This window comes from Mustela erminea, chromosome 1, assembly GCF_009829155.1.
Source record: "Mustela erminea isolate mMusErm1 chromosome 1, mMusErm1.Pri, whole genome shotgun sequence".
Lineage (NCBI taxonomy): Eukaryota > Metazoa > Chordata > Mammalia > Carnivora > Mustelidae > Mustela > Mustela erminea.
The window spans coordinates 147,994,695-148,021,300 of NC_045614.1; the positions used below are offsets into that span (position 1 = coordinate 147,994,695).

Sequence of the window (26,606 nt, forward strand, 5' to 3'; positions counted from 1 at the left end):
GCCACCCAGGCGCCCCAACTCAAGGCTTTTTAAATGTAAATTGATACAGTATCACACTGCCATATCTGCTGCAGCATTAGGATGCTTTAGATCATTTTAGAAGCATTATTTTGGCCAAGGTCATAGTCACCTTTTAACTCTTCATCTTCATATATGTAATTGTGTGTGTGTTTAAGTGTGCATAATAGGAATAAAATGTTTGTATGTATATATGTAAATATATATAGAAGTAAAAATAAAATTTCTTTATGATAACATGACAGCCCTATGATATCTGTAAGTTATTTTAAGTTCCATTTCCCAAATGCAGAAATCCATTCATCAGTCATATTCCCTTTGGTCTACTTGACCTCTTCCCCATTTGCTTGTTTTCCCTTTATATGAATTTCTGCTCCTAGATATGTATATGTATTTACTGTTGTTCAAACAGTGTTACCTATTAATAGGTGCCAAAATGTGACATATCATTCAAGAGTAGATCCGTTAGTCACACTTGCAGTGTGTTTTCTTGAGATCTGGTAAGTGTGATCTCACTCAGGTTGGGAGTGGGGGCTGTGGGCAGGGCCTTGAGAGCTAGAGAACTAGGAGGTAGGCCAACCCTTGAAGCCAACAAACAAGGGAATGGTTGGGATGGAAAGACCTGCAGTATTTCAGAGATCTATAATAAATTGGGTTATGTCCCACTATCTGTTCAGGGAAAAGCCCTGATGGAAGTAGAGGATTCTTTGTTACCTGAATTTGCACAGTCTCCATGGACTCCATTCTACTGAAGTTATTATGAAGCCAATTGAATGGAGAAGGGTGGCTCACAATCCAGCTTTCCTACTGAAACCATATGAGTTGAGTGGTCTTTGAAGACCTGTGGTAAAGAAGGATATAGGAAATATATCAGATTGAAAGTTCAACTTACTTTTTCTCCTGTATTAATGCCATGCCCTCATCATTTGGTTAGAAACTATTTTGAATTTAGAGTTAGCAAGCCATAATGAAACATGGTATAAGTGTAGTGTCTACTAGACCATAAGTTGCATGAAGACAGAGGCAGTGGGGCGCCTGGGTGGCTCAGTGGGTTAAGGCCTCTGCCTTCGACTCGGGTCATGATCCCAGGGTCCTGGGATCGAGCCTCACATCGGGCTCTCTGTTCAGTGGGGAGCCTGCTACCTCCTCTCTCTCTGCCTGCTTTTCTGCCTGCTTGTGATCTCTCTCTGTCAAGTAAATAAATAAAATCTTTAAAAAAAAAAAGACAGAGTCAGTATCGCCTCAGAGGTCAACTCAGAGGCCGTACAGGAGGTGTTCAACAAATATTTCTTGTCTGATTGGGGTCACTACTAAATAAGTGACAAGAAAACACAAATATGAAGAATGATTAAAAATACTCAACATAGTTTAATATGTTAGTTTTTTGTAATTCAGTCAGTTATGATTTTCGTAGGTCATAATCAGTCAAATATTAGGAATTTTCTGTGGTTCAACCTCATTGGGGGAGTTGCAGAATAAGCGTTAAAAGGATATTTAAACATGTATGCATTATTTTACATCTTTAAAAAATAATTCTTGTAGCAGTAATTTAGATATCTTTGAAATCATCCATAATCTTTCCATTACATCCCTACATCTTTCTTCACTGTCTGCATGTGGTTTTAAAACACTGTTTTCCTACTACTAATGGAATCAAAATATGGAAGTGAACATTCATCAGAGTATTTGAGAACCAGAAATTCAGCCCCAGCAACCCAGCCATCTCATTTTATCAAAAAAGGAATTTGTTTGAAACAGGATTTTACTGCAAATTAAGTCTGATAGCAAGCATAGCTTGTTGTAGTTAAGTGAAGAATTCACTTTATCAATTTTAGTACAGCACAGGATCATATAAATGAAAATTGCCTAAGGACAATATATTTTTCTTTCTGACATATATTTTATTAAAGAAGGTATATGTTTTACCTCTCCCTGAATTGTAGATGGGCAAATGAGGGCTCCTTATCCAGGAATAAATTTACCACCTGGACATCCCCCTGAATATCCTTCAGCAGCATTCCAAGGTAAGACACTTGTTTAAAGAATAAAAACCCCAGGGGCGCCTGAGTGACTCAGTGGGTTAAGCCTCTGCCTTCAGCTCAGGCCATGATCCCAGGGTCCTCGGATCGAGCCCTGCATTGGGCTCTCTGCTCAGCAGGGAGCCTGCCTCCTCCTCTCTCTCTGCCTACTTGTGATCTCTGTCTGTCAAGTAAATAAATAAAATCATAAAAAAAAAGAATAACCCCCCCATTTTTCAATTACTGATACTCCCCAAAGCATGTATGTATCTATGTGTCTATTTCTGTATGTATATTTTAGTAATGTCTTTTACTAAACGTGCAATAATAAAATTGGCAGCCTAGTTCTTGATTATTTTGCTTGACTACGTAGTATCATAAATATCATCAAAGTAATTCTTACTTATACAGGATAGTAAAGATATAGAGTCAATAAAAAATAGAGAGGTTACATTTAGCAAATAAAGTCTGCACATAAATTAAACCCCAAAATACACATTTAAAGTGAGAGATTTAATTGATTCTTCATTTGTTCTGAAAATTTTCATCATGTAATCATATTTAGGAGATTTATCCTTGGGTATTTTTGAGTCAGGTATTAGTTGAGAGTACTTGTGTACAGTGAGAGTCACAGAAAAGAACTTAAAACTGGAAGCTGTAAGTATTAAAAATGCAGCTGCATGGGGATAATTCTCGTTTTCATCTCATAACATATATGAAAGCTTTGCTTTTGTATGCATCTTGAATCATGCTTTGCACCTAAGAAAAGCAGTTGAATCCTATCACTCCATACTAGGGAGTACATTTTTCCCTTTGAACCAACAAATAGAAGACTTCAGGGATTATCAGTTAGACAAATACAGTTATCAAAATTATTGGAACTTTACTAAATGGCAAAGATCATGGTGCACCCAAATTTGCAAGTAGTCTGACTACTACCATCTTGAGAGACCATCCTGGGGATTTAGGATCAAAAGGGATCATGTTTGGGCAGAAGGGTGTATCTATTTTGTTTTCTACTCTGAGCAAATAAATCTGCTTGGGAATTAAATGGCCTGGTTAATTGTCTAGCCAGAAATTTCCCAGCAGGGCTTGGATCTCATCCAGATGTTTGCAGTTTTAAGAATGGGAGCTAGAAAATCTCTAAGATATAGTTCTCAAGAGTGCCTGCACTTAAGTTGTACATGGAAGTTCTTAAAAACACTCTACCAGTGAACTATCTCAGGAAAATTAAAGCAGAAGCTCAGGTAGTGGGACCCAGGGTTAGTAATTTCTTTAATTCCCCAGGTAATTCTAATGTGCAGCCAGGGCTGAGAACCACTGCTCTAAATTCTTATATGGCGATTGTTTGAAGAATTATTAACAAGCTGCAGTATGTATCCAAGGTACTTGGAGAATGATTTAATCCACCCCACAGCTAATTAAAAGTAGGTGATACATAATTAAATTCAGTTATAATCAGACAAGAGTTTGTAAGAAAAATAGCTTAACTTTATTTCTCAAGTCCTAAGGCCACATATAGTGCCGGTCTTAATATGATAATAATGCTAACAGTAGTGATGGTTTAAAATTGAGAGCTCACTGTGTGTAATGTGGAGTAACTCATTTAATTCTCAACCTTATAAGGTTGTTATTAATCACCCTCCTTATGCAGGTGGGGGAAAGATATAGAGAGGCTGTCTGAGGCTTCAAGTTCTGGCTTTTATACTTCATAGTTGTGCAGTGATTCAAACAAGTTGTTAAACCTGTAAGACTCAGTTCTTCTCTATAAACTGGGTCTAATATTCTCCAATTCAGTTTTGTTTGGAGATTGAATGAAAGTATATGTAAAACACCTGGTACAAAGATTTACAAATAGTAAGTGATTTAATATTAGTTGACTATTATACTAATAATATATTAAATCAATTGGACTTCATACAAATGAAAATATTACCCAAATTTCAGGTAATTCTGTATGCTTAATTCATTGATTTGGGAAATAATCAGCTATCCTCTCCAAGAGTCTCAAGAAGATTGAAATAATGCTAATAATGGCACCTATTAACTCATGTATCCCCATTTGGTTTGCCTTTGGTCTGATCTTTGCACTGTAGCCAGTGATCTTTAAAAATGCTTATCTGTTCATATTATGGACTGTATTCAATATGTACATCATTGGCTTGTTGCTTTTTTTAAATTAACATTTAATGTATTATTAGCCCCAGGGTACAGGTCTGTGAATCATCAGGCCTACACACTTCACACACTCACCATAGCACATATCATCCCCAATGTCCATAACCCAACAACCTTCTCCCTCCCCCACCCCAACCCTCAGTTTGTTTTGTGAGATTAAGAGTCTCTTATGGTTTATCTCCCACACGTTGCCTTTCAAATTCCTCATATATGCAAGCTGGTGCTGTTGCTTTTATGATAGAAGCCAAAATGCTTAATTTGGTTCACTAGACCTGAGGGGCTCCCCTGCCTTCTCTTTGACTGTCTCTTAAGCCTGACTCTCTGCTATTCAAACCAACATGGCTTTTTACAGATGTGTTACTATCCCAGGGCTTCTCTGTGAAACCTTTTTCCCTGTGCCCCTGATCACTGAACTCCTTTGTATCCTTTAGATCTCAGCTGAAAGGCAGTCCTCAGGGAAGATGTCCCAACTCCTTCCTCTTCGCTCTCCCCATCCCAACACTTTGTTTTGGCGTATATAGTTATAAAAATCTGGTCCCTTCTTTCAAGGAGCTTGCCTTTGACTCTCGTTAATCAGTTGATCATACTAGTCTTACGGATCTCTAGAGTAAAGGATAATATAAGGATAATATAAGATTAAGTAAATAATATAAATAATATAAGTAATATATATGTATAATAATATATAATAATATAAATAATATAAGTAAAGGATACTTTAAGTAAAGTAAAGGATAATATAAGATAAAGGATAATATAAGATTATATTAAGTAAAGGATAATAAAGTAAAGGATAAGTAAAGGATAATATAAGTAAAGGATAATATAAGTAAAAGATAATATAAGATTATATTCTCCTTAGGCAATGAGGACAGGGATTTCATCTGCATTTCTCATTTTAAATCCCAGTGCTCAGCATTCCTAAAAACTTTGTAAGATATAAATCAGATTATGGAATTCTCTTGTCTGTTTAAAATCCTCAAAGTCCTGTCAGTCACACTTGGAATAAAATCGAAACTTATGAATGGGTTTTCTAGATGAACTGCTCCTACTTCCTCACTGACAACAGATTCTATTCTTCCTCTTCTTTATGATGTTTCTCTCTTTCTCAAACATGCCAAATTCATTCTTAAAGTCTAAGATTTTTACGTCTGGTTTTCCTTCCTCTTGAACCTTTCTCACCAGGTCTTTATACAAAGCTTTTCCTTTCTCATATTCTAGATCTCAACAGGCCTTTTTTTTTTTTCCCTACTATCTAAAATAACTAGTTGATACCTTTCTCTCTCCACCATGCATTTTCTCTATGAGTTCCATCTGAAATCTTTTAAAAATAATTTATTTTTGTTTTCTCAAAAGTTGCCTATAATCATCCTGAGGATGGGTTACCTTGTTGATAGTTGTGTCCTCTGATTCTAGAACAACGCCAGTCACATTGTAGAACATTGGTAAATATTTATTTATTCTAAGAAGGAATAAACTATAAAAACTATATTTAAAAAGTATTAATATGAAATTTAGTCTCTCTTCTAAATATTTTTGTAATGGTGTATTTTGCTATCACTGATTTTTTAAAAGTATTTATAAATTGCCTCTTGTAACTTTTTACCTTCCTTGGTTCTCAAATTGTATTTTTCAGAGTGCTGAGAGCAGTAAGTTTTGAAATCTAAATTTGTAACCTATCATAATGGATTTTTTTTTTTTCATGTAGGAGATCTTAGGATAGGAATGCAATGTGCGTTTAAAGTTCAGGCCGATTGTTAACCCAGATAAGCACCTGGACAATACTGGATGTAACAACATGTTTTTACCTCTATACCAGAGTATCTCAACAGCAGCACTATAATATTTTGGGATTTACAATTCTTTATTTTCAGGGTACTGTTCTGGTATTTCAGGAAATATTTAGCATCATCACTGGCCTCTGTCTACCAGATGCCACTATCACCCTGTGTTCCAGCCGAAACAACCAAAAATGTCTCCAGACTTTGCCAGATATTCCCTGAGGGGGCAAAACCACCCGTAGTTCTTTACATAAGGGAGGTACTGTCTCCTACAACTCCAGAACTCATATTTCTATAAAGTCCTTTGGTTTTAGTAATGCTAACTCAAAGCCTTTATTTTGGGCCTTTGATGCAATGCCATTTCTCTTTTCTATTAAGGCATTCCAGAATCTTTTTGTAGGTGACTCTAGATCGTTGTTGATTTTCCTCACTTTCTTAGATTTCAAGACTATTTTCAACTGAGTTTTGAACAGTGAATAAGGCTTGGGCCAACTCTATTCACAGTCCTGAGCCCTATGGGAGGGGGTATGAAACCACAAATATCTCATTGAAAAATTGATAGAAGATAAAAATATAAACTTTAAGCTTCATAGAAACAGGATTTCTGGGCTGAAATTTCAGTTGAGTAATCCCAAAAGAATTCATGTTTCATTTTCTGTGCAGTTATAAATTATTTCATCTGTTTATATTTCAGGACCTCCAGAGCACACTGGCTACCCTACCCCCCAGCCTGGCTACCCTGGTCCCCAGCCTGGCTACCCTGGCCCCCAACCTGGCTACCCTGGCCCCCAGCCTGGCTACCCTGGCCCCCAGGCTGGCTACTCAATTCCACCAGCTGGTTATTCAGGTGCTGGTCCGGTAGGCTTTCCTGTCCAACACCAGCCTGTGTACAGTCAGCCAGGTGGACCTGCAGGGATACCATGGATGCCAGCACCACCACCTCCAATAGATTGTCCACCTGGATTGGAATATTTAAGTCAGGTAATTTCAAATAAATGAAACACTCATAAAAAATAAAACTGTACCTATAGTTTACTTAATGAAATTAAGAAATGACTAATTCACAGAAGTTACGATACTTCTTCCAAGTGAAGTTTGCTTTTAAAGCAAAGTACAAATGTCTTAAAAATTGTGTTTTCTTTGATTTTTTACTATAATCTGTGGTAATGGCCAATAACAAACCTTTATTAATTACTATTTCCAGACTTTGTTTTTAAGTATAACACATGTATTGACTTACTTAATCCTTTTAGAAGCTTTATGAAATATAGGTGCTATAATTATCATCATTTTACAGAAGAGGAAACCGAGGTCCAGAGAAATTATATAATTGACTCGGAGCCAAAACACTAATGAAGTGGGAATGGCTTCTTACTTCTGGAACCTTGGTGCTGGATCTCAGTATCTTTAATCTCAGCACCAAGTAACTTTCTGGAAGGTGAAAATAAACATTAAACTAAATTTGGTGTTGAGTGTCAATAAGTGAAACCAACAACAAAGGATTAATATTTTGTGTACAACATGATATACTTTTTATTATAAGTAATAAAACTGTATTTTATGATGCTTTGTTCTTTGGAAGAACCAATTTTATTAATGCCACCAGTAAGAAAAAAAAATCCTGGATTTTAGTGTACTGCATGTTACCATATCCTAGCAATGAGGATTAGTATGAGGGTTATTATTTGCCCAGTGTTGGAAATCTGGTAGGTAGAGCAGGAATATGAAATTTTATGTGTCTGATCAATAAACAAATAAATATATTCCTGTGGTAACCAACCAGTTTTCAGCAAATGAATTGGCTCTCTTGTACTCTATGTACTAATTTCCCACAGTGCACTCGGGCAGCATATATTGTAAGAACTTTTAGTAGTTCATACATTCTCTGACAAATACCTTGAACAGATTCTTTTTAAAATCAAGGCTTTACAGAATATATAGAGGAAGTTATTACCTGCTCCAAAAGATGGTATCAAGCACACTTCGAAAAAAAATTTTTTTAGATCCAGAAATAAGCTTTTCAAATAAGCTTTTCAAATAGAGTCTTAATATTTCCTAAGTCATTTCAAGAAGGAAATTTAAAAAAAAAATTGTTAGAGGGATTCTAGTGTGAGTCGATTTTATTTGACCTGAATTTGCCCACATTAATAGTAAACACATTCAGTAGATTGTTTTTCAGTTAAAGATAATATTAACTTTAATTTTATACTTTTTTAAGTATGAAAGTTTAGAAGTTAGATATTCTATTACTAAATACGGATAAATACTGATAATTGATTATATATATTCCTTAAAATATAAAAGCACTAACATTAATTTGGTTGGTGTAAAAAGCATGGCAATATACTTATAGCTTAATTGTTTGTTTTTGCTGTAATAGATAGATCAGATACTGGTTCATCAGCAAGTTGAGCTTCTGGAAGGTATGTATTCATTGTATTGATATTTCTAGAATGAGATATTTATACAGATAAGGGCATATCAGCAACCACAAATGTAACACTTTCACTGATGTGGAAAAGTTAAATCTGGTTATTTATAAATGTCACCATGATAATGAAATTATGGTAATTATCAGTAGCTCATTTCTAGTAAAATACTATTACTCTGAGCATCTGTCCTCATGTTACAGACCCTGACTTAGAAGGAAACTGATCAAAACTTACTTTTATCCCACTTCTCTCTAGAAGTGACTTCAGCTGTTTTCTTCCCAGCCTATGATGATCTTGATATTGACACAGAACCAAATGCACTAGTTCAGTTACCTTAGTACATTTAAAAAGCAAGGAAACTTCTTCAATTTGGATGAGTATGTTTTGGAGTTCATATGAGCCCTGTAAAACCTTTGTTCTGTGGGCTATGGATTGTCACCTTGGGTACAGAGCTAATGCAGTGTTGGAGGATGCTGGTCAGCAGGCCTGGAGGCCTACTTTCTTAGAATAGTGCTATGGTAATCATAGAGTTATTTTGTTTTATTCTTATTTTTTTTGAGTAACTAGAAGGTAACTTAGAGATTGTGTAAAACCATTGACCTCATTTTACAGATAAACCAGCTGAAGAATTTTGAGATTAAACTACTTAATGAAACACTTAGATAATAGAGTCCATGTTATGCATCAGTTTAATTTTTTTCTCACAAAACATGTGACTGTCAGATGTTGAGGTCAAGGGTGGTTCTTTTAAAGAAAGAGCCCAAAGCCTGTTTGAGCCAGAGCAAAGGTATACAGGGAGGTCATGGTGATAGAATTTATGAAGAACATCTCTACCTGACTAAAAGTCAGATAGACATTAGGGAGTGTTTTTTGTCCCATATTTATCTTTTAATCATTCATTATTTTGGTGGCTCTGACATCCCATGACACACATTAACAAGGACTATAGACTAGTGGGACCATTAATTGTTCCTTTCTGGCTCTAAGCAAGGAGACATTTGCAATGTGTGGTTTAGTATGGGAACCCCATTGGTAAGCTATCACATGGGCATCAGCATTTAGCATACCTCTGCCTCCCTGTGAAGAGATAGCCCCCTCTAGAGTACAGAGCTTACTTAGGATGCCAGTGGTCTAGATAGCCTATGAGTTGCAGCCTTGGTTGCTAAGGACCTCTTCCCATTGTCTAGTACCCATCTCCCATTTCTGAACAACTACTGCTGAGTTAAACAAGGGTGCTCTGGGTCTAATGTGATGTTCTAATTCATCTTCCATTTTCACCTTCCCTTTCTATGTGTATGCATTAAGAATAAGCCTTCTCATTACCTTCCCTCACAGAGTGCAAAAACATAAACCATGAATATTATATATAAAAAAATTTATTTGATAGAATATTTCATAGAGTATAAACATAGCAACCATCCTACATTCTCCTACATAACTGAATATATGGAAATTATACCAAGCAAGTGGATATTTTCTGCATACACCTAGCACAACTAAAACCATCTACAGCATCGCACCACCCCTCAGCAGCAGTCTGACTTTCTGACATGAGTTTACAGAATTAGAAAGATATACGAGTTGTTTTCTTTTCCATGTCTCACATAGGGACTCTTAATTTCTCTATGCCTCAAAACCTTTTCCTTCTTTCCCTTTCCCATTTATCCTCTATCTAGATCATCTTTAAACACCTTTTCTTTTCTTTCTCCCTGTGTTACTTGAAGTATCGTCTAAAAATGGCATAACTGCACATTATAGTATCTTAGGATAGATTCAATATTCTTTTAACATAATGGTCATAATGATTCCCCTTTTATGTTTGTAGTCTTAACAGGTTTTGAAACTAATAACAAATATGAAATTAAGAACAGCTTTGGACAGAGGATTTACTTTGCAGCAGAGGATACGGATTTCTGTACCCGAAATTGCTGTGGGGCTTCTAGGCCATTTACCATGAGAATTCTTGATAATATGGGCCGAGAAGTTATAACTCTGGAGAGACCACTAAAGTGTGACAGCTGTTGTTTCCCTTGCTGCCTTCAGGAGGTCAGTGAGCAATTACCAGGGTCATTTGTAAAGTAGTTCAGCAAGATTTTTTACCCTTTCATTGGATTATGTAATCAAATGAGATTTAAAGGAAGATTGGTCCATAAGCTCTTAGTGTATACTTGAGAGTAAATTGTCCAAGAAAGGCAGTGAAAAACAATGAACAGTTAGCCCCATGGCCATGAGTAGTGTGTCTCATGGGGTTGAGATCAGAAATCTCAGAGACAGGGTTTCTTGATCTTCATGGAGAGCTGAGAAGGTAGGGCACCTTGGTCAAATCCATTACCTACAATGAACGTGAAGAGCCTGGCCAAAGCCAGAACAGTGATACCATAGAGAATATCCTAGAATATCTTATATGTGTTCATCTCACAGTGTGGGCCAACCTCACAGAAGGGACTGCTCTGAAAAATTTCAATGCCTGTTTTTTTTAATATATCTATAAAAATTGTGAATGTATTTGAGCCCTCATAAGAGGTATACAGTAGTTATGAATACCTTTAACTCCATAAAGACCAGGTATCCATTTTATTTACTTGGCAGCCCACTAATACAGAATGTGGATCTCAGAGGAGATGCTGGGGCACAGAGAGTTTAAAGGGAAGTTGATTTTTGCATATATTTCCATTGGCCTGAAACCAGCCCTGTTGGGCCCACTCAGTCATTCCAGAGAGGGAGCTGTGCGAGCATGACAGACACAGTTACAAACACATGAATATTTGAAATCTAATACTGTACATATTTTAAAAAGATAACTGAAGTTGTTCATGCTGAATTATTTATTTTCCATATCATTTAGGTTATATATAGTAATATTCATCAAGGAATATCTGAGGAAAAACTAAGAGTTTCATAGAATGTGCTCTATAATATAAAGCATATATTAACATATAATGCACTATTGTAAATAAGACCACACTAAGGCACTTTCAAGGTCACCTAGCTAAGTAGCAGAGCCAAGGTTCCAGGCTTCATTTTCTTTCCATTTTGGCACCACTGCTACTTATATTTAGAAATTGCCCCACTGTTCTGAGCTGTGTTCCTACATCTAAACACTGTTTTTTAAAAAGTTTAAGAAAAGAGTTCCTTAACAATTTAGACATTTTTATAAATATGGAGAATAAAAAATGTACAAAGGCAAGTGGAACAAAGCTTAAGAGTGGAAACGATGCATGCAACCTGCCCAAGTTTTTACCTCATTTTTCTTTTTTGAGGTTGGGAATCTGATACAAGTTAATTCACCTCTCTGTGCCTCAGTTACTTTCTCTATAATATAGATAATAGTACCAACCTTGTAGGGATGTGTTAAAAATTAAGTGGTGCTTAAAACAGTGTCTTACACTTCAAAAGTATTCAGTAAATGAGTGATTACTAGACATTATAATTATTGTGATTTATATATATTCTTTTGCTTTTGTAGATAGCAATCTATGCTCCTCCCGGTGTACCTATAGGTTATGTTATTCAGAACTGGCATCCGTGCCTGCCCAGGTTTACAATTCAAAATGAGAGGAGAGAGGATGTACTAAAAATTACTGGTCCATGTGTTGTATGCAGCTGTTGTGCAGATGTTGATTTTGAGGTAAGAGATGTGATAATGTTTACATGTCTTGATTTCCTCATAAAGTGTAATATAATTTGGGAGGATATTACAAATAAAATAGATGTGTGTGTCCTGATATTTCAAGAAGAAGGCAGTGTGCTTATATATTTAACTTTGGTCAGAAAGGTGGTGGGCGCCTGGGTGGCTCAGTGGGTTAAGCCGCTGCCTTCGGCTCAGGTCATGATCTCAGGGTCCTGGGATCGAGACCCCACATCGGGCTCTCTGCTCAGCAGGGAGCCTGCTTCCTCCTCTCTCTCTCTCTCTCTGCCTGTCTTTCTGCCTACTTGTGATCTCTCTCTGTCAAATAAATAAATAAAATCTTTAAAAAAAAAAAAAAAAAGAAAGGTGGTTAATACTGTGATCAGGCATCAGTGTTGATTATACTAAATGGAAAAAAAGAAGCAGAGCTTTGTAGTCAAATAAACAAATAGATATAAGCAAAACATCCAACATTTGAACATGGTGGTGTCTATATGGATGCTCTGTATATTATCCATTTAAAATAAAATGTGAACCGGGACGCCTGGGTGGCTCAGTTGGTTAAGCAGCTGCCTTCGGCTCAGGTCATGATCCCAGGGTCTGGGATCGAGTCCCACATCAGGCTCCTTGCTCGGCAGAGAGCCTGCTTCTCCCTCTGCCTCTGCCTGCCTCTCTGTCTGCCTGTGCTTGCTCGCTCTCTCTCCCTCTGTCTCTGACAAATAAATAAAATCTTAAATAAATAAATAAATAAATAAATAAAATAAAATGTGAACCTTCATCATCTAAGTCTGATTGCCAAAGCGTATGAACCCTTCCCTAATCTGAAATACAGGCTGCCAGAGCTCTAGATCCTCTTCAGAAGTTCTGACGTCTTTGAGTTCCTACAAAAAGCTCACTAATGCAAAGAGAGTTTTAAGAAAGATAGTGGAACATATACTTCCCAGTTATGCCTCTCTTTATCCTTGTGTTAAATTGATCACTGTAGGGGTGCCTGGGTGGCTCAGTGGGTTAAAGCCTCTGCCTTTGGCTCAGGTCATGATCCCAGGATCCTGGGATCGAGCCCCACATTGGGCTCTCTGCTTGGCGGGGAGCCCGCTTCCCCCTCTCTCTCTCTGCCTGCCTCTCTGCCTATATGTGATCTCTGTTTGTCAAATAAATAAATAAAATGTTTTTTTAAAAAATTTGATCACTGTAAACCATAATTTATCTGTGTATTTACGACATGAAGAGGTTTCATTACAACTTTTCCATAGATGGCCTAGTCTTGTAGCCCAAATTATTTATTGCAAATATTTAAAAATAGGGAGATTTTATAACTTAATATTAATCCCATGATTCTCTTGGAAAAATCATAAAATATGTTAAGCTGGGCCAACATTTCTACAAAAAGGGGCAAAAATCTAAAACTGAGCAGGGCTGCCTTATAAGGTGTATGCAGTCTGACACTGTCCCCTGACTTCCTACAGTTTTCCACTCTCCAGCTCCATTCTTTATATTATCTTCCTGGCTTCTCTAATCATATGATATTAAGTCCTTCGTTAGACCCTGGTTGTATAAAAATGACTTCTTCCCCTCAGTAACTTCAGAGTCAAATGAGAGAGACAGACACTTCTAAGAAAACACGTGATATAATAGAGACTTTATAAAGACTCTTACAAAGGCATATACATAGTGTAAGGGGGGAATTGAGGGGATATATGCTAAGCATGTGTAAAGACCTTATAGTTTTTGTATAATAATAGTTCTCTATGTAGGGGTTATCATTCCTATGAAAGAGCCAGAAGACTGAGAAGTAATTGTTCTTTCAGGGAATATTAATAGAATTTTTGCTGATATAGACTTTATTTATAGAAAATAAGTGAAAATACTGGTGCAACAGGTGAAATTGGATTGTGGAACTTTTATATTTAATGCTAAGGAATTTAGAAATCTCCCAGCATCCCTTTTCAGTGGATGCCTTAAAGCATCCATTATATGTAATGAATTAACTAGTCTCCTGTGCATCTAGAATGGTTCTAACTAGGTAACATCTTTGAGAGAATTGAGAATGTAGTCCCTTGAATCATTTTCTGTAGGCTAGGTATAATGAAAAGCAGGAATTATTAGTAAGGAGCCACAGTGGAATGTGGACTCCATCTTAGTATTAATGGTATGGAAACAGAGTAGAGAAGAGATAATGGCCTGAACACAGCAGGAGCAGGAGCCATTCTAAAGGGAGAACTAATTCAGAGACATTTCATAAGTATACCAAATGGAACTGATTCATGGCTTTGATGTCAGCTGAGCATGAAAGAAAATTTGGAGATGATTCTGATTCATGTTGTTCTAATAGCTGATGTTTAAGAAGCTCAGTGAGGGCACCTGGGTGGCTCAGTTGGTTAAGCATCCAACTCTTGATTTGGCCTCAGGTCATGATCTCAGGGTTGTGAGACCGACAGATGGAGCCTGGGGATGGAGCCTGCTTAAGATTCTCTCTCTCCATCTTCCTTTGCCACCACCTGCCCACCCCCAATCTTTCAATCCCGCTCTCTCTCTCTCTCAAAAAAAAAGGAAAAAAAAAAAAGCAGCAGTTGAATGGATAATGATGCCATTAGTCAGGTTAATGATCTTGGAGAAGAAACAGTTAATTTGTGAGAACCTCATAATTTGTATTTCAGTTATGTTGGATTTTCGGTATGTAGGAAAAAAGTTTGGGATGTTTTCAGCATATAGATGGTAGTTGAAGCCATGAGATTCTCCAAAGGGTGAGTAGAAGAAAGACAAGCACACTTTTTATCCCATGGAGGCAATAAGGGAATTTGTTTCCTTCCAAGAGTTTTGGTAGATGGGGAAAAAACCCATGAAACTGCTAATACATTATAGGTCCCTCTATGTATCTGAAGTGAATTCATACCACTCTTATGGATGAGGAACATCATAACATAGAAATTGATCCTGAGTGGTGATACGGATGACACAACTAAATGCAAAAGCACACTAGAAGGAGATTGCCAAAGACTGATGACCAAAACACTCTCTGTTCCTATAGAAAAAGCTGATATTCACATGAAAAGATAAAAAATTACATAATGTTCTAAGAATGAATTCACCACCAACAAACTGCATATAATAGTCTGCATATAATAGCAATCAATTATATAAGAAGTATCTAAATAAACATTAAAGAGGCTAAAGAAGAAACAAAAAAGGTCATAAGGAGAAAATGAGACTATTATTTAAAAAAAAAGGACAGGAGGATCTGAAAACAAACCAAATAGAAATTCCAGAAATAAGGAATACTCATTGATGAAATCTCATTTGGAGGGTGGAGCTGAAACCCCACATTGGGATGAGCTGAAAATTAGATACAGGTGAAGAGGGAAATAATGAACTGTATGATCTATATGAGGAAAGTAAATGGGAGAATAGGAAAAGATAAATTTGAAAGGACCAAAAATATTTAAAGGAATGTGAAAACAAAATAAACTACTCTTGCATATGCCAAAGAGGAGTCACAGAAACAGAGAATGTGCCAAGATAATATTCAAAGGGATAAATGAATAAAAATCATGCAGACTTGATGCCATGGTTTCTCAGACTCAAAAAGTACAAGGAGTTCTGAGTAAGAAGAAGGAATGACACCCAGATACAACTTGAACTGCAAACTTCAATCTAAAAAGGAAATATAAAATCAGCTAGTGGGAGGGGGAAGTTTATCTCTAATATGTAATTCCCTAACTGATAGGAATTATGAACAATTTATCCTAAGTTTACTGGCTACTTTTGTTTGTGGTCTTTGAATTGCATATTCATATCCATTGTCTGTATTTTTATCAGATTGTTTACTTTTATCTTGTCAATTTATAAATGTAATTTGTATGTAAATATAATTTTTATGTTGAAGATATCCACACTTAGATATTACATATTACATATATGACATATATAACACATACAAATTACATATTACATAATATGTAATATATAAATATTACATATTACATATACATATTACATATATGAAGATATCAACACTTACTTTGTGACACTTACATATTTATGTATGTGTATGTATGTGTGTGTGTATACACACATATATATATCATATAGAGGCACATATATTTAATATCTTGCCATTCTCCTGTCTTGATTAGGAAGTTATCCCCAACTTTATATTTTATTTACTCATTTTTTAATCTTTTTTATATTTAAATCTTTAACTTACCAGGAATTTTACTTATAGAAGATAGGATCAAACATCTTTTTCCTTCAGATGGCTAGACAGCTGTGTCATCACAATTTAAGTGAAGTATTCATTCCTTAATGAATTGAAATACTATACATTAAATTCCCGTAAATGGGGCACCTGGGTGGCTGTGTGTTAAAGCCTCTGTCTTTGGCTCAGGTCATGATCCCAATGTCCTGGGATCGAGCCCTTCATCAGGCTCTCTGCTCAGCAGGGAGCCTGCTTCTTCCTCTCTCTCTCTCTGCCTGCCTCCCCGCTACTTGAGATCTCTGTCAAATAAATAAATAAATAAATAAATTCCTATAAATGATGGGATCTATTTTAGATTTTTCTTTCATTGATCTAATTATCTGTTCTTACAACAGTGCCTTATGATTCAATTATGGCAACTTAATTATGTATTTTATATTAAGTCATAGCCAAAGAGCCACTTATTATTCTTCTTTATTGTGTTTTTTGCTGCTATCAGATTTTTCCTTTCCTGTGAGTATCAAGGCAATTTTTCAGAAGTTGGAATCCTATTAGTATTGTATTAAATCTGTATACCATTTTTTAAAATTAACATTTTTATGAGGCTAAACCTGTCTCATCCCAGAAGTGTTACCTCTTTTTATTCATTCATATCTAATTTTATATTCTTCATAAGATCATATGGGTTTCTTTATATAGAACTTCTTTTTTTGTTAAAAATTTCCTAAGTAATTTAGAGGCATTTTCACTATTAAGAAGGAATAGAGATATATTAGGTACTTATTCTTATTGAAAAAGGCTATTTGTTTACCTTCTATCCAGTCTTCTGTCTGGACTAAGTATTTAACTGAAGAAACATTTTTGCTTATTTATACTTAATTTTTCTATTTAAAAATTATAGAGCAGGGTGCCTGGGTGGCTCAGTGGGTTAAGCCGGTGCCTTCGGCTCAGGTCATGATCTCAGGGTCCTGGGATCGAGTCCCACATCGGGCTCTCTGCTTGGCAGGGAGTCTGCTTCCTCCTCTCTCTCTCTCTGCCTGCCTCTCTGCCTACTTGTGATCTCTCTCTGTCAAGTAAATAAATAAAATCTTTAAAAAAAAAATTATAGAGCAAAGTGAAATCATTTTAACTCTTCTCATGTTTATTTACCAATTAGCTCATTTTCTTTTCTAGTCTATTCTAGCAGCAGAACTGAATAGTAATGCCAATTGTGAGAATACCTACCAAGCTGATGACTTCAATTGAAATAGCAGCAATGTTTCACAATTTAGAAAAACATTGGCTGTTGTTTTACATGTTGTTTTTCTAGTCCTGTTTTACCGAGAGCAGGAATTAGCAAAAAAAAAATAATAATTTTTAAGATGAGATAGAAAACATTTTAGACTTTATGGGCCATATGGTCATTGTATGCAACTCTTCAAGTCTGTCACTATAGCATGAAGATAGTTACAGACAATATATAAATACAGCATATAACTGTGTCCTAATATGACTTTTTTACAAAAAAGTGGGTAGGCTAGATTTGGCCCACTGATCATTGTTTGCTGACCCTTGTTGTAGATTTTTATTAAGAATTGATACCTGTCTAAAAGCAGGGTATCACAATTGTCATGAGAATAGACTCTGAAACAGAGTGTTTGGGTTTGAAATCCTTCCCACAACTTCTTATCTGTGTGAACTTAGACAAATTATTTAAACTTTTCTTGCCTCAGTTTTTCTATATGAAAACTGTGTTAAATAATAGTACATATTTTGAAGTCAATCAGAGAAAGACAATTATATGATCTCTCTGATATGAGGAATTTGAGAGGCAGAATTGGGGGTTTGGGGAGTAGGGAAGGAAAAAATGAAACAAGATGGGATCGGGAGGGAGACAAACCATAAGAGACTCTTAATCTTACAAAACAGACCAAGGGTTAGTGGAGGTAGGGGAGGAGGGAGAACGTGGTTGGGTTATGGACATTGGGGAAGGTATGTGCTATGGTGAGTGCTGTGAAGTGTGTAAGCCTGATGATTCACAGACCTGTACCCCTGGGACAAATAATACATTATATGTCAATAAAAATAATTAAAAAATAGTACATATTTTATAAAGATATTGTGAGGGGGAAAAATCACCTAATACTTACAAAGCATTTATATATTATGCATATGCTAAATGTTGTATAAATGCTTAATTAGAAAATAAATAAAATACATTTTCAGCATTCTTTTGACACTTAACCTAGGTTCTATGTGCTAATGTTCTATTTGAATTTTTTGCATTTATATTTATATTATAAGATGAGCCTATAGATTTTTTTCAGAATACCACTATCAATTCTCAGTATACATGAATAGGTATATAATATTAGTTCATTATTTCTAGAAGTTACAATCATTTTATTGTATAGATTTTCCATTTTTAAATACCTAGAATTTAGCTAAAAATTATCTAATCCTATTTACTTTTCAGTTATAAATCATCCACATTTATGAGCCTTTTCATAAAAAATTACATGTTCTACTTACGTAAATTTTTAAATTTCTTCCTATTGGAATTAAAAGGAGAAAAGCCAATATTGGTTAAATCTAGTGGTAGGATTATGGTGGCTTATAAATTATCTTTTGTATATTTTATTTTAAAAACACTTCTGAAATTAGTAATGACTAAATTTAAAAATAAATATAAGGTTTTATTACTAGCTTCAAATGCTAATGACAGCTATTTATGTATAAAACACAGGTATGCAGAGGCACGTAGGTGGTACAGTCGGTTAAGTATCTGACTCTTGGTTTCAGCTCAGGGCATGATCTCAGGGTCCTGGGATCCAGCCCCATGTCATGCTCCCTGCTCAGTGTGGAGTCTGCTTGAGATTCTCTCTCCCTCTACCCCTCCTGCTCATGCTCTCTCTTTCAAATAAATAAATAAACCTTTAAAAACAAAAAACGCAGGCATGCAGGAGGAATTTGTTTTAATCTGTTTAGCAACAATAATGTTGCATAACAAATAACCCCTAAAACTCAGTAGCTTAAAACTACAGGTATTTATTCTCATGCTAATGAATATGCAGGTCAGTTGTGTCTCCAGGAGTATACCCACGCTCAGCTACATGGCTCTGATTTGGAATGTAAGTTGCCCTCAGGTCCACTCCAGGTATATTCATTCTGGAGCTGTAACAAATGCAGCTACCTGGATCCTGTGTTTCTAGTAGCTGATCACTGGAGAGCAAGAGCCAGGGCAAACAACTTAACCATGTTTAAGGCCTTTACTCGTGTCGCACCTACTAACATTCCATTAGTCAAGTAAGTCATATGGGGAACTCTGTCAGTGAACAGGGACATATTCTGGGCTTACTTACAATTGGTGGGGGAGGGTAGTGCATGAGTATTTGCTGAACAATAATCTGTACTATCACAGTCATATTTGAAGTTTATTTCAGATGTGTAAAGAACCCATCAACCCAAGCCAAAATAAAATGAGTCTGCTGTTTTTCATTTCCCCACATTTTAAAAAAGATTTTTTTTATGTATTTGACTGAGAGAGACAGCACAAGCAGGGGGAGCAACAGAGGGAGAGGGAGAAGCAGACTCTCTGCTGAGCAGGGAGCCTGATGCTGGACTCCCATCTGAGGACCCTTGGGATCAGGGCCTGAGCCAAAGGCAGACACTTAACTGAGCCACCCAGGGCACCTAGTTTCCCCATATTTATTTTGCTGTTCTCAACCTGAGCTAGGGCTTCAGTGGGTGTTGCTAGCACCTGTGGTACTGTGTGCACATTTGAAAAGGACTTCTTTTCCTGGTTTGACAAAACTCTACATGCAAATACCATGGTAAGTGTGGGTTACATTCATCCCCCCACATACCTACTTGGTGAGTGCATTTGTCCAGCCACAAAATGTTCAACTCTTTATAATGGCCCTGGGCTTCCCTCAGGACAGAATTGTAAAATTAGAAAAATTTTACTTTGGAGCCCTTTTTATCATCCACCCTTCTTCTTTTTGTTGTTCACTGTCTATCCACCCCACTGTTCAGTCTTACCCCAACCCTTGACCTGCAGCATCCCATCAAGTTACTTATTGGTTATTTTCCTTTACTCAAAACTGCCAGTCTTCTTTTCCAGGCTCTTTGCATTTCATATTTTTCTACAAATGGTGGTAATGAACCCTCCCATCACTTTTTTTTTTAAGATTTTTAGTTATATATTTGACAGACAGAGATGACAAATAGGCAGAGGCAGGCAGAGGGGGGGAAGCAGGCTTCCCGCTGAGCAGAGAGGCCTATGTGGGGCTTGATCCCAGAACCCTAGGATCATGACCTGAGCCGAAGGCAGGGGCTTTAACCCACTGAGCCACCCAGGTGCCCCAACCCTCCCATTACATTTAAACACTTAGCTTATATAAACTCTCTGTGCTTCTCTTACAGCATGGGGGACTCATTTAGTACCTACCTGATGGTCTTCTAGAAATTTCACCAAAGAAACATTTTATATTTTTACATTTTCTGCTTAAATTTTGTTTTAGATCAACTTATTTATTATTATTTTAACGTAGAACAGAAAATGTTAAATATTTAAGCAAAACTACTTTCATGTAAGTTCTCTGCAGCAAAGAAACAGGTTTCTTTTTTCATGCATCTGAAAGTAGATACAAGAATCTATATGCATTTAATAGTGATATAATGTTCATAGTTAAGTATTACACATAATTTTGATAGAGTATTTCATTTTATTTCAACTTTTAGTTTGTTACTAGTTTTCTAGAATTCTTTAAGGTTGTATTTTTTTTTTTCACTTTAGATTAAATCTCTTGATGAAGAAAATGTGGTTGGCAAGATTTCCAAGCAGTGGACTGGTCTCGTGAGAGAGGCATTTACAGATGCTGATAACTTTGGTATCCAGTTCCCTTTAGACCTTGATGTGAAAATGAAAGCTGTGATGCTCGGTGCATGTTTCCTTATTGTAAGTCTGTTCTGCTAATCTTGGGTTTAGATGGTTTCTCTAGTCATTCTAGAGAAATCTATTCATTTCTTTAGTCATTCTGAAATGACTGAGTAAACTGTACATTTTTAAATGACCTTGTGAAATTTATAGGTATTATTAATGGGGCCCATTTAATTCTAGCCCTGAAATTTCATTATCTTCTGGTATTCTGGGTTCGCAGGTAACTAGTTTCTCTGGAGAGTCTATGAAATTTCATATGGTAACAGAAGGACCTCATGTGTAAAGGAGGGGCCCTAGTCTTTGGGGTTTTTATTTAAAAATTGAAGTCAGTGCTGTGAAAAAGAGTTTGAATTTGGACTTGCATGGAATAGACTCAGTCAAACAAGATTTTGCCCAGCTTTCATTATTAAATTAAATCATCTTATACAGGAGTGCAAACTGTAGTTAAGAGTAAACATCCCATTGAGCCATTAAGTAGAACTGCCATTTGAGAGGAATTATGTGGGATAGTGCAGTGATTCTGAACTTGTCTTCACATTTAATCAGCTAGGGAACTTTAAAAAACCCCAAATGTCAGGCTGTACCCCAATTTAACTAAATTAAAGGCTCAGAATTAGAAGTTTGTATAGCCTCCAAGTGACTCTGCAGCCAAAATCAAGGGCTCCTGGGACAGAGCAACAGTTTTCAAGCCAAGATGTTCAATAGAAATACCTGGATGGCTTTCAAACTCCCTGTGTCAAGACTGCCTGCAGATAGTGGTCAAAATCTCTGCAGGTGGGACCAAGCCTGCAAGCTGTTTAGAACTATCAAGTGACTCCAATAAACAAGCAGGTTTTGGAGCCACTAGATGAACATCTTAAACACTGACATGGGGATGCAATCCCAAAAAACTATAAAGTGAGAGAATATACAGAAAAAGTATCCAGTTGCTTCAACAAATAAGTGTCCATAAAATAAAAAGATAAAAAATAATATAAAGAGAGAGAGAGAAACTTAAGAGACCTCAACTTCTGCAGTTTGTAGACCGTATTTAGATACTGATTTGAACAAATGAATATAAAAAGACATTTAGAAGGAATTCAGAGAAATTTGAACACTAACTGGCTATTTGATGATATTACTAGATTATTATTTTTTAAAAATATGCTAGTGATATTAGGCTGTGAAAACAAAAGAGTACAAATTTTTAGGGGCATACACTGAAGTGTTTCAGTATAAAATGGTATGATATCACAGATTTGCTTTTAAATAATGAAGTTGAGGGCAGAGGGATCTAGGGGACAGAGTGATTAATGAACCAAGATTGGTCAGGTTAATAATTATTAAAGCTTGGTGAGTGGATATTGAGATTTTACTTTGCTATTCTATCTAATTTGGTATAGGGCCAATATTTTCTACATAAAGTTTTAATATAACCACAGTTCGGTTTAAAAACTGTTCTCACTGTTTATTTCATGGGAAAAGTAAAATTAACCTTAGGAAATTGTTTGACCAGACATACACACACTATAACCAAAGGAACGGGGTGTAAAAGGAAGAAACGACAGTCTGAGGTGTTTGGATAGATGAAAAACAGCGTTGGGAGTTGTGGTGAGGTTATTAGGAAATGACTATGGTGTACATTGGGCCTCTTCTAAAGGACTTATAAAGGTTGGACAAATTCTTGTATATGTGGGGAAGATACTGAAAATTATTTAGTTAATTGGTTGGTTTTAAACCAGATATAAATAAAATAGTTATAAATCCAAATCTCAGAAAGATAAATCCTGGTGACTATATAAGAAATGGATTGAGGAGAGGTAAAATTATCATACTGCAGTTGCAAGTGAATGATGATAAGGATTAAATTATTTCTTTGTGAACAGATAATGAAAATGATAGATGTGACAGAAAATCCATAGGATTTGATAAAAGTCATAGGGAAGAGACACTGATATAGTGAGACAAGTTGGGGAACACAGTGGACAAGTTTGCAAGAGAAATCATAAAACTGGGCCAAAAAAAATCTAAGATGCATGCTACCTCTGAGATGGCTGTCATTCTCCTGAAAAAATCTGAATGTTGTACTTTGAATTCCAGTCTTAAGAAAAGGTGTATTACTAGAGAAGGAGTACCAAAAGTTAAGAAAGAAAAATCAAAATGAAAAATATTTTGAGTGGCATGAGAAAAAGTGAAATTTAGAAACATTACCAGAGAATAAATTAAATTCATGCAGGCAATCAGTAAATGAACAGAATTACAGGATGTACTTGCTACTGTATTGGAAAGCTATCAACTTTCCCCAGATGCTGATCTCTGCTTTGTTGCTGAAAATTCATTTCCATATTTTTGTTCTTATCTAGGATTTCATGTTTTTTGAAAGGAGTGGAAACAACGAATAAAAAGGAGCCTGGAAATGTGAATTAATGAAAATCTCCTCAGAAAGTTTGAAGTCTGTGAATTGATTGGGACTATGTAAAAGAAAAGCTGTTTTTTTTTTCTTTGTTGAAATAACTAATGGCATACGTGAATTATACTGTGATACCTGAAGTTCCTGTTATATATGACTTTTGGAATTATGAGTTTATTTTCTATATCACTTACTTTTAAGTGTTTTTGTGCATTTTCTTTTATTTCATACATGTTCTTTTTCTTTGTGTATTTTGGAGAAAGGACATGTGAATTTTTACATTTAATCATGAAACTTCCCATGGTAAATTGTTTTGAACTGTAATTTCTTTTATTTACAATTTTTATAGAAAATTAACTAAAGCCTTATTAAAGTAATTTAATATAAGTTACATTTTATTAAATATAGTTCCAGTTTACTTCACATGTGTAAAAACTGTTACTTTGCAAATACCATATAATCACATAAGTTAAAAATCGATATAATTTCAATTTCCTTTACAACTATGTTAAAATAATACTTAATATTCATATTACCAAGGAACATAAAATGTGTATTTGTTTTTGTTCAGCAAATTCCAGTATATGTAATTTCTTTTATAAGTTAATCTACTACTATAAAAAGATTTTCATATTAACAAGACAATAAATTATTGATGTTTTAATGATTTCCAAGGAAAAAGGTATGTGGTAAAGAAGAACACATTCAAAGACTCTATAAAACTGAAACATTGTTATCATTTTTGAAGTAATTATTTACACATGGAACGAATGGTTAACTCCTGTATTTATTTTATCATTCATAGAGCATAACAGTTATGAGATCACCCAGATGTTAAATAGAACATATATATTCATCTGAGTAGAAACTTCAGTAATGGTCTGTTGGATTATCTACACCAACAATCAAATAACTGATTTAAAAATTATTGATATATTTGCATATTTGATTTTTATTTTTAAATAAACTGTGAATAGTCAATTTAGGTGGTATTCTGAACATTACACATTTACCACCTTTTTGCTTTCAGATCTCCTTTAAAAGGAGCAAAAGCATAGATGATCTTTATTAAAATCCATTTGTTTTTTCAAAATCAGCAAAAATAAAATTTAATGGTGGGCCGCAGGTGCAGCAGTCTGTCCTTCCTTGGGAGCGACCGCCGGCCATCTTGAGGGAAAACACACCGTTCCTTCTTCCTGCAGAGGCTCCGGAAGGACCCCTGATGGCAGGCCACCTGGGCTGGGCCGCCCCTGGAAGGGCGCTGCTTCCGAAAAGGGGAAGTGTGCAGAGGGCACAGACCCCCTCCCCGCCGAGGGAACTTTCCATAGGCCACCTGGTTTCCTTCTTGCAGCTGCAGCTGGCGCTGACTCTAGGACAGCGAGGGGGCTTCTTCAGTCCTGCAGCTGCCCTAAGATACCTTCTGGGGAACACAGCCCTCCAGCTCCAGCAGCTCTGGCCAGTCCTCCTATTTGTTTGTGTCTGGGTTGTTCTTTAAGAACTGCTCAAAAGGGCTTTTATCCCTGAGGTCTTTGGCCCCTAAGAGGAATGAGCTATCTCTGAATCCCAGCTGCTTTGCATAGGAATTGCCCAAGTTGGTGAGGAACTTCCTGGTCTCATCATTCATTTTGGTTCCTGAGTCATCATAGGAGGCCACTAGCACCAGTGTGCCCTCTGGGATTTCTTTAAGGAACTTTACCAGGAGCATAACATCTCCAGAGTACATGTCGAAACATTTCTGTGTCAGCACCACTCCTGTGGTTCCGTTCACCAGGGCAAAGTTCAGGCCTCTGCCCACGTTGTTTTTCACAGGACTCATGATCACAAGGTTTTCGAAGCACATGGTGGGACCCATGACGTTAGTGGCTCCGCTGCTGATTTTAAAAGCAAAGAAGTTGTCTGGGCAGAGCTTGCTGAGGCCACACTTGGTCCTCACGACCTCTATGGAGGGAACAGACCAACCTTGGTGGTTGCAGCATGGCAAGGAGCTCGGGAGGTGGCAGGGGAGTGGCTGGAGAGCAAGCTCAGCAGGGGAGCGGCCCTGCTGAGACACTAACATGTCTACCCATCAGAAACTTAAAGGAATGTACTCTATTTTGTGGGAAAGACTGGATCAAGTGAGAAGAGACGTCTAACCTACAATTTAACTCATACAAAGGAAAAGTATTTTTAGGAAACAAGGACTTGGGGGAAAGACTCCTGTTCATCTTTAGCAGAACTCCAACACCACCACTAGCTCCTAATGTTGAGAACACTGGGATGGCAAGGGAGCTACAGGGAGAGTGACCACCTTTAATTAGCCCAAGCAGCCCCCCCATGCCAGATTCCAATAATGAGGTGTAACCAAATCACTGGTGTTAACTTTGCAGTTGGTATAGACAGCATGCCAGGTAAAGTGAAGGAACTTGCATGGCTGTTTTCTGGTGGCTTTACTTATGCCTGGTGGAGAAAGGGAAGGCTACCCAAGTTAGATGTCAGGTACCACAACCAACCCCAAATGAGGCTAGAGGTGCTGGCCTTATTCCTGTGACAACTACATCTTACTTTGATTTTCTCTCTGCTCTCCACTCTTTCTCCCTGTTCTTTGCATAGGATTCAGGATCTCTGATTAAGCAAAGTAAAACTACAACTGATCTAAACAACTTTTTCCTTCTTCAAGGACATGCAAGGAGGAGTTGAACAGAAACCCACACACTCACTGAAGAACCAACCCATTTAAGTTCAAATACTAGAAAAATATGTTATCATGAAAAATTAATAAAGTGAAAATCATCACACATGAAAAGTTAGAAATTTAAATAAGAAAGCAAGTGTCTTGACATTTGTACACAGTTTATAATTTCAATGAGACTTGAAGGAATGCTGCATATTTAATTCTGGAAAAGACAGTAGAGAAAAAGGAACGTTCCGTTGAGACAAAATTTTAATAGTGTGGAAAAATTTGACGCCACATTTTAAAATATGGTAGAAACACTGGAATAGTAGATTGCACAAAGTAGAAGGATAACATGATAAAGTAAAAGGGATTTTAGAAATTCTCCAAGAAGTC

At 36.3% G+C, this 26,606-nt stretch overlaps 2 protein-coding genes across 3 annotated transcripts in view; one reads left to right on the forward strand and one right to left on the reverse strand.

The window, feature by feature from the left end:
• PLSCR1 (phospholipid scramblase 1) overlaps nt 1-24,662 on the forward strand; it is a 29,242-nt gene extending 4,580 nt beyond the window's left edge. Inside the window, exons 3-9 of one of the 2 annotated variants that reach the window (XM_032346392.1) lie at nt 1,962-2,042; nt 6,690-6,976; nt 8,376-8,418; nt 10,253-10,473; nt 11,894-12,055; nt 21,028-21,189; nt 23,514-24,662. In XM_032346392.1, coding sequence (XP_032202283.1) covers nt 1,962-2,042; nt 6,690-6,976; nt 8,376-8,418; nt 10,253-10,473; nt 11,894-12,055; nt 21,028-21,189; nt 23,514-23,552 — 995 coding nt within the window. In that variant the 3' untranslated portion in view covers nt 23,553-24,662. The remainder of the gene's footprint in view (nt 1-1,961; nt 2,043-6,689; nt 6,977-8,375; nt 8,419-10,252; nt 10,474-11,893; nt 12,056-21,027; nt 21,190-23,513) is intronic. The other variant, XM_032346399.1, reaches the window with a different exon arrangement.
• Nucleotides 24,663-25,011: 349 nt separating this feature from the next.
• On the reverse strand, nt 25,012-25,498 carry LOC116592842 (protein FAM3D-like). The gene has a single exon (XM_032346418.1). It carries the CDS (start codon nt 25,410-25,412, stop codon nt 25,026-25,028), a length of 387 nt encoding a protein of 128 aa, XP_032202309.1. The 5' UTR covers nt 25,413-25,498; the 3' UTR covers nt 25,012-25,025.
• Nucleotides 25,499-26,606: the final 1,108 nt, after the last annotated feature.

Excerpts from the sequence above, each read along its gene's own strand:
- LOC116592842 (XM_032346418.1), bottom strand. The coding sequence starts at position 25,412 with ATGGGTCCCACCATGTGCTTCGAAAACCTTGTGATCATGAGTCCTGTG.